Genomic DNA, 8,856 nt, shown 5'->3' with positions numbered 1-8,856 from the left:
ATGTATTTTTTGAAGGCATTACTTTCAAATTAGTTAAATCTAACTTGAAAACTGGTTTTATAAATAACAGAAATCAAGGAGTGACAAGGACAGCATCCAGCTCTGCTCAGGAGGACATCATCCGATGGTTTAAAGAGGAGCAGCTACCTCTGCGAGCAGGCTATGAGAAGACCTCCGACACCATTGCTCCCTGGTTCCATGGTGAGTGTAGAGATTCCTTCAATGAAACTTCATCTGACGGTGTGTAAAACTGCCAATTCACCAGAAAGGCAAAAGAACAAAGGCTTCCTTTGATTTGGGCTGCCCAACAACGGTCTTTGACATGATTTTCACAAAGCTGTTTTTCAAAAGTTTCACAGTGAGCTGCATTCTCATGACCTATTTAGAAAGCAGTCAGCAGTCGTGGTCACTGCGTGCACATGGTCACTGTGTGCACATGGTCACTGTGTGCACATAGTCACTGCACACACAAATAAAACACTGCTGGGCGAATGGGGAAAGCAGTGCCTCCTAATTACCTACACTAGGGCACTTGATCGTGACTTCCATAAAATGGCACCACCTTTGGTCCAAGGTCCATCAAGGGAGAGTCATATATGGCCTTTGGGCATGGTGGTCAAGGCATCAGTCAAACAGGCAGAAAGTTAGTGCTCCAGTAACTGCTTGAATGACCTTGAGCAAATCATCTTTCTCTGTGGCAAATCAATTTATCTGAGCATCATTTTCCTCATCTAGTATGTAGTTAAGGCTGCAAGGTGAGTTTCTTGGAACTGAATCAGATATTAGCTAATAAACCATTTCTTTACTTGACCTTAGAAACTTGATTAATTCAAGCCTTCTACCCAGCTCACATTTCACTGACTTCTCAGTTTCTTGGACTTCGAGAAAAAGGAAGTGACTTTTTGCCACAATTGGCTTCTGTCAAGTCTGTGGTTAAATTGGACTAATTGGCTCTATGTACAACAAAAGTGCTTTAAACAAAAATAAAGTTCTCTCACAGAGCACACTTGTCCTAAAGGGTATCTTGGTTTGAATTGTATCTAAGTTTTCTCTCTTTTAAGTAGTATCATCTCACACATAAATGTATTCACAAAAATAAGCAATTCAGGCTTTGGTAAGAATCCATTCCCATAGGGATGCCCCTCCTTCCTAGAACCAGGTCGTAAGCCTCCTTCCTTTCCATTTTGCTCTGAAGACGTTGAGAGGAAGAATGACAGCAGTGTCAAAAGACAAATAGAACACAAGTCAATTATATGTTAGTCATAGCTATGATCACTTGTCTCACATTGCTTTTTCTATTTTCCTTTTTAAAATAAAAACTCAGAATCAGCCACTTTGTAGTTTCTGTGTCATTGGGCAGAAGATTCTGTCATCCCTAATTACAAGGGTGGTAGTTTATTTTAACAGCAGGGAGTGGGAAATTGTTAGTTGATGTCATTAAAAATCCTGGTACTTTAACAGTCGGTGCTATTTGAAACAGTTGCTAAAAGCTTGGAAGAGACAGTTGATCTAAAACTCCAGTTGGAACTTTGGTTTAAGAATAAGACTCTTGAGTTGTACGTATAATAATTTATTAATTGCTTTGTTGTTGGTCTATTTTCATTTATACAAATATTTATCATAGTCATAAACAAAATAAATAACATACAATATAACAATATAATCAATAAATACGCAGCCATGTTGTCATTATAAATCATTGTCTTCAGTTTTAAGAAGACAAAATTTCACATATTTCTATGATAAGGAGAAGATGGATGACATCGTATCTTCTTGAAGTATAATTGTTTATTTATCAGGAACCCTGCTTTGAAATATTGGGATGGAATTTCTTGTTTGGTTCCCCATCTTCCTTTCATTGTCATACAATCCATAAATTCCCCCTCTTAAGTTACTGCTTTGGTCACCTAACTTTTCACCCCACTTTCATGAAAGTATAAAAGAAATTCATACTTTCACCCTTTTCTCTAGATTTCCTTTAGGTAAGGAGGGGCGTGGGTAGGAGGGACAAGGGAAATGAACACTACTGGAGCACTAGCTTCTGGGGTCAGGGGGAAGGAGGCATGCTGTCAATTGAGAGAAAGAACATAAGAGGATGAGGAGACTTAGAGAAAGGGAGAAGAGGGAGAATAATGAGCTTATTTGGGATAAGATGAGTTTGAAATATCTTTGGGGCAGTCATGTGAGAGTATTCATTTGGTAATTGGAATAATGGAACAGTGCTAGAAATAACAGATTGCAGTTGTCAATTAAAAACATAAAGGGATAAGATTTTCCAGGAGTGAGTTGTAAAGAATGATAAGAGAAGACCAGGAACAAAATCCTGGGGATCCCCAACATTCAGAGCAATGGCAGAGAAGAACAAAGACCCCAGATCTGTCTCCAGTCTCTTTGCACACTTGGAGTCATAATGAAGCAAAATGGTTTACAGCTTCGAAATATCCTGACATGGATGCATGCTCTGTGATGCCAGTTATGTAATCGGGAAAATAGGGTATTTCCTCTGAATTCCTAGATGTAGGAGCTTTATGAAAAATCCCAAATGCAGGAGAGATCCCAGAATTAAATACCGAACTCTACTTCCTGAGCATCTCTTCATGATCTCAGGCAACTCTACATATGCAAAGTCTCCCCACATCTACCCCCTCAGCAAGAATTTAAAGCTTTTTTTTTTTTCCACAAAGAACATGGGTCTCAATTTTCACTGGACTTTTGGTCCCACTAGTAATATGTGACTTATGGGAAAAGACATTGAAAAGATGCTCAAGTTCCTTTTCATGTTTTGTTAGTATTCCTGAAAGCCAAAGCACATTTCTAACTTTCACATGGATCAATTGGGTATTAAGACCGAGATGGAATGATGCAGAGACTTGCTGGCCATCTCTTGGCTGCTTCCGGTATTCCTCGTGGGTTGGAGACCAGGGACCTAATTCTAGGTCATATGCATTTGTTCTTTCTCAGGATGCTTTTCCACCTGCCCCCTGGGAAGGACCTCCCTGCAAACTCATAGCCTCGCTTGCAACACTGTGCAAGCACAGAATCGTGAATACATAGAATCCCCAACAGTTTTGGCAGAAGGCCTGGTGAAGGAATTTTGTAGTTGGTAATTTTCTGATTTTTTAAATATTCCGCAAGTTAATGTTAGTTAATTTGGAAATTCTACACTCACAGTCATTTAGGAGGACCACGGAAAATACTGCAGCATATGTCCTAGAGCATCTTGCCTTGTCCTTCAATGGGAAAAAGTCTTGGACTTTATCATAATGTGAATAACCCGAATCAACCATGTCAATCTCTCATCTGACCTCCAGCCTCCTAACCAGTCTCCACCTTTCCTCTGCTGTCACTGCTGTCCTCAACATAATCAAACTGCAATGAAAGTAATACCCAAACCCCTCCCTACAGCCCCAAAGAGCCTGCTTGTTCTGTCCCTGATTATTGCTCCAGACTCATCTCAAACCACATTTCCTACCTCGTTCAGTTCTCCACCACAAATCCCCCTTCTGTCCCTGATACATCACACTTGTCCCTTCCTTGGGGCCTTTGTAGTTACTATTCCTGAAATATATCTTTTCATGGCCAACTTCTTAAGGAACTGGCTCACATGACTGCAGAGGCTTGGTGGGTCTAAAATCTGCTGAGTAGGCTAGCAGGCTGGAGACTCAGAGAAGACTGGCAGCTCCAGGTCAAAGACTATCCACTGGCAGAATTCCTTCTTGCTCATTCATCTCCTAGTCTGTGATTTGTCTTTTAACTGGCACATTTTAAGGCATGGAAAGAAGTTTTTTATTTCACTGGGTTGAGTTTAGCTATTTTTCCTTTTTGGCTTTTACTCATTGTATAATACACAATCTACCTATAATTGATTTTTGTATATGATATGCAGTACAGAAACCTAATTTATTCTTTTTCATATGAGTGGCCAATTGTCCCAACATCATTCATTAAATAGTCCTTCCTTTCTCCACTGATATGTAATGCTACCTCTGTTGTATGCCAAGATCCTATATATGGGAATTACTATATAGTTATAATAATTCTTCACATCTAAGATGGCAAGTTCTCTCTCCTACTACTTTTTTGAAATTGTCTTAGCTCTCCTTGGCCCCTTTATATGATCACATGGGTTTTAGGGACAACATGTCAAGTTTTAAAACCTTTATTGGGATTTCGAGTGGAAATGCATTGAATTTGTAGATTAATTTGGAGAGATAATTGCCATCTTTATGTTATTGTATCTTTCTATCTATGAACATACTTCTTTTTAAATCATTAAATAAATTTCCCATACAGGATGTGCACTTTTACCAAAAAAAAATAAATAAATAAAAAGAAAGCAAATTATATTTAGTGCTACGTACTTAAAATTTTTGTTTCTATTGGGAAAGGGATTTTTTTTTTAATTATATAGTTGATTGTTGGTGGTATAAAGAAATTATCTTCTTAAATATTGATCTTGAATCCAGTGAAACTGTTAAAGTCTCTTATTAATTCTAATTGTCTATCAGAATATTCTCTTGGAGCAGTAATTTTTTGAGAGCCTAACATGTGTCACGCATTATACTGAGCACTTTAGAGGAGGAAATTTTTATTCCCACTTTATAGAATAAGAACGTAGGAACTAGGATATTGCATTCTTTCCCAGGCTTCGACCACTAATGGTGGCAGAGTCAATACTCAGGCCCAGGGCTATTTAACTTAAAAGCCACAGCATAGCTGACCACTAACACAAGTAGGAATGCTCAGATAATGCTTTTTATTCAGCTTGTAAAATTTAAATCAGAGAACAATAATACTGCCTCATTTTGTTTCTCCAATTAATGCATTAGTTCGCTAAATCTCACAGTAGACATGTCAAGGAGACTTCATTTAGCGTAAGTTTTGCCCATCTCCACCTGTGAGAATAAGGAAAGCATGTTTCTGTCTGGACACTATTTTGCTCACCCCCAAGTAGAATTCCAAGAAGCATATATTTAACATTCAGATCCTTAATCAAATGCTCCAAGGCCATAAGCATTTGGGGGAATAGAAATGCAGTTTATATTATGATTATGGTGGTGGTTACTCAATTGTACATTTGTCAAAACCTATCAAATCATACACTTAAAGTTGTTGAATTTTATTATGTGTAAATTACATCTCAAGCTGATTTTTTAAAAAATTTAATGTTCCAAAGCAGCATAGAGTTTTCTTAGCTCCTAGCATGGAAAGGTAGCAGGATAGTGAAGGCTTAGCACAAGACTCTAAGGCCAGATCACGTAGTTGAATTGAGTCTTCTTTGGAGAATCAGGGTGATGATAATATCTCTACCCTAGATTTGTTTTGTTTTAAGTAAATCACCTAATGTATGTAAAGTGCTTAGAACAGTGCCTGGCACATAGTGTTTCTGTTCTTATGACGTACCAGAACTGAAGAACTTCAGAGTACGTTCACCCTTTCTGTTCTCTCCGCATTAAAATCCTAACCTTGCCACCAAATATTGTCTTGAGTAACAGCATTATATACAAGGAATAAGCAGTACTTTAATAAAATAAATCTTAATTACTATAAAAACTGCCCTATGCTATTTTCAGAAGTATTTATTTAGGGCCTGTCCTTAAAAAGCCCAGAATCAAGGAGATCACCCCAGAAGGCAAGAGTAATTTGGAAGGACAAAAAGGACAACCACCCCAAAACAAAATAACATTGTTTGGAAAAGTTTGGCAGAAATTGCCAATTAAGGTTGAGTGTGGGGTTAGGAGGGAGAGCGCAAGGAAATGGGAATGAGTCTTAGACTTGTCAAAGTAATATCTCCTATTTTCTAGATTTATAACCTTCTGAATACTGTCATTGATTAAGTCTATTTGGTTTTGTTTACTGAAGAAAGATCGTTTCCTTCTTTCTTTGTCACCCTTTATCTCCTCTCATCTATTGTCTTGAAATTCATTTTTTCAGCTCAAGACTATCTTGACCCTCAAATACAATCCTTATTTCTGTTCATTTTATTCTTGCATCTGGTCACCATATTACGGCAATCTTTAAGTCAGACCTTCTGGCCTAGAATGGTTGTAAAGTTGGTGATTAGTGACCTCCTGGCTAAGTTTAATGACCTGCTAAGCCAAGCCACTTTACTTATTCTGACTCCTGGTTATGAGTCTCCAAAGTGTGTAGATATATCATTAACTATACTCACTAACATACCATTTTTATACTTCTTGGAGAAAAGAACAAAAGAATAACTAAAACTGAAGTTTGACGGTCTGTCCAAAATCAAGCAGGCTCCTTGCTTTATTCTTTCCATCAGCAGTTTCCTACTCCTGTCAAACACACAACAGTGTTTGGGAGCTCAGAAGGCAGGAGGGGCTGGGAGTGAGAAAGTGGGGAAAACATAAAAATAAGCATATAAACAAATTTATGATTGAGGAATTTTCTAATTGTTTTCGTTGTTAGAGAATTCGCATGTCTGCTTTATATCTCAATAGTTGATCATTATTCCTCTGAAATGTAATTAACACTTCCTTATTCAATTTGGATATATAGACTGTTGATGAAATATTTCCATCCTGAATTTTTTGTAGATGCCTTTTGCTGTCATGACATATAATTGAAACTACCCTCCAAATACTTTAGTCCCAATATTTTCTATTTTAAGCTACCTAAGAAGCAAATCCTTTAACATCTGTGGGATACCAACATAGTTCATAATGCAGCTCTTTTGATTGCTTTCATTTTGGACACACCCCTCCAAATTTTCATTCTTTTTGGGGTGGACAGGGGGGTAAATCCTATCCATTTCTGTGGAAGGAGTATCCCTGGAACTTAGTTCCCTAGAGATAATTGCCCAGGTGCAGTCCTGTGTCCCTCTCTTCCCGGCAGTGTGCCGGCCCACAGCTCCTTCAGCACAGCTCTTCGGGACTAAGCATCTATAACTGCATAGATTGCACCAAGGATGTCTCACAGAGGCCTCCCAAGTTTCCTTTCAGGCTAAAATCTTAATGAACCTGGGAATTGGTATCCATAGTGATAATCTGTCCTTCAACTGTTTTGCTGAGTTGTGGAGATGAATTGCGGGGCCATCAAAATTCTGCCCACTTCTCGAAAGGAATTTTCAAGCTTCTGTCATTATACTAAGCACAAATTATTGATTTGTTTGACTTCTCAAAGTGACACAGATGTATATTTATATTTATGATTCATATACTTCATGGGGTGGAATTAGCCATGGCCAACAGCAGGAATATGTCACTGCTGTGTGTTGTAGGGAAGGGCCACTGGAAGTCCCTTCCCTGGCAGTCACTGTCCTGCTCTTGACAGGGACCAGCAGACTTTAGTATGAAGCCCTGGGAATTCACCTACATTTTAGCATAAAGGCTTCATCTACATTAATGCCATCAAAGCACTTGGTCTGAATTATTCTCTGTAGTTCTCTTATGTGACTAATGTCTTAAGTAGCTAAAGATGAAACATAAAGAAACAAGCTACACACATTTATTTAGATTTGAGAAGAGCTAGCTCTTATGCCCCCAATACAATGCATTGTTTGTTAATTACTTTTTTCTGGAAGACCTTGACTTTTCTCATAAATTACTCAGTGCAGCAAACTTGCTGCAAAAATGTTGGTATGTTTCTCCATTGATGTTGAGAATAGTCCATTAACCCCAAAACCCTCTCTTACATGAGTTTTTCAAATGATGCATTTGAGTCCTCATCCTGATGCTGCCAGCCACAGGGTACCATGGCCTGCCTGTGCCCGGGAGCTGCACGCTCCCATCTTGTAGTTTCCCACTGTGTTCTTGGACAGACCTTGAGGGAGCTCAGAGGCAAGAGAGAGGTGGAGTGGGTAGGTGAGGGGCAAAGGAGAGCAACTCTGCTTTGGGGGTTCTGTTTCGGATATTTTATGGAGAGGAGGTTCTACTGTTTAGAGAAGTACTTTTAAATCCATGCTTTTGTCGTCAGACTTTCCTTTGTCATCATGTTTGTTTACTGGATTTCTGCTACCACAGCCAGAGAACATTATACACTACTTCTTTATGCCAAGGGAGGAGGCAGTAGAGTGTAGTGGTTAAGAGCACATCTCTGGGGCCACACTGCCTGTGTTCAAATCCCAGTTTCCTACCATCCAGCTGTGTGGCCGTAGACAAGTCATATGACTTCTGTACTTCTGTCTCGCACCTATGTAATGCAGATAATGATATTACCTGCCTCAAATGGTGGTTCTGATTCAATGAGTTAACATATGTAAAGTACTGTGTATGACACACAGTAAGCCCCAGTTATAAATGTTAACCATTACACTAATTAAGTGAAAACAAATGATATAATTTTAATCCTTGAATTATTAAGGAAACATTATAAGTAATATTTTAAGAGCTTTGACCATTTTTCCTCCTCCCTAATATGCCCCCAGACTTCAAGGGTAAGAGCTCAGCATCACCAAACCTCTCCTAGAGCAGGTCCCAGAGCTTCCTTTAGATACTGAAGGGGTTAAAGAAAGCATAAAGTAGAAAGGAGCTAAAGAGGGAAAATATAGAGCTCTCTTCCAAATTTAAGACCCCCAGTGGATAACATGTACCTTTTGAGTCTGGCAGGGTTGCTACTTGGAAATAAGTTTTCTAAGTCAATTTTTCTTTTATTCACTGCCTTCTCAAGGCAGTTTGCAGTGTGGGACTTTGAGGTCACCTTAATGGCAGAGATGTGTTCCTTCATAAACGTTGTCTTAGTGCCATCCCCTCCCTGTCCCACATTCTGGGCAGCCCAAGAGGCAAATAATATAGTACAGATGACGAAAGAGGGAATGAGAGCTACCTGGCAGAGCACCTGAGGGGCAGCACCCAGGCGGCTCTGCAGCAGACCCGGTGTAGGATGGAAAAGGGCGCC

The 8,856-nt window shown here is 39.1% G+C and overlaps 1 protein-coding gene across 1 annotated transcript in view; it reads left to right on the top strand.

The window, feature by feature from the left end:
• SH2D4A (SH2 domain containing 4A) overlaps positions 1-8,856 on the top strand; it is a 56,362-nt gene that overhangs the window by 40,782 nt on the left and 6,724 nt on the right. Inside the window, exon 8 of the mRNA XM_011373090.2 lies at positions 71-201. Within this exon, the coding sequence (XP_011371392.1) occupies positions 71-201 (131 nt within the window). The remainder of the gene's footprint in view (positions 1-70; positions 202-8,856) is intronic.

This window comes from Pteropus vampyrus, unplaced genomic scaffold, assembly GCF_000151845.1.
Source record: "Pteropus vampyrus isolate Shadow unplaced genomic scaffold, Pvam_2.0 Scaffold8, whole genome shotgun sequence".
NCBI lineage: Eukaryota > Metazoa > Chordata > Mammalia > Chiroptera > Pteropodidae > Pteropus > Pteropus vampyrus.
Note: the sequence above shows the minus strand (reverse complement) of the source record. Positions and strands in the feature narration are given on the sequence as shown.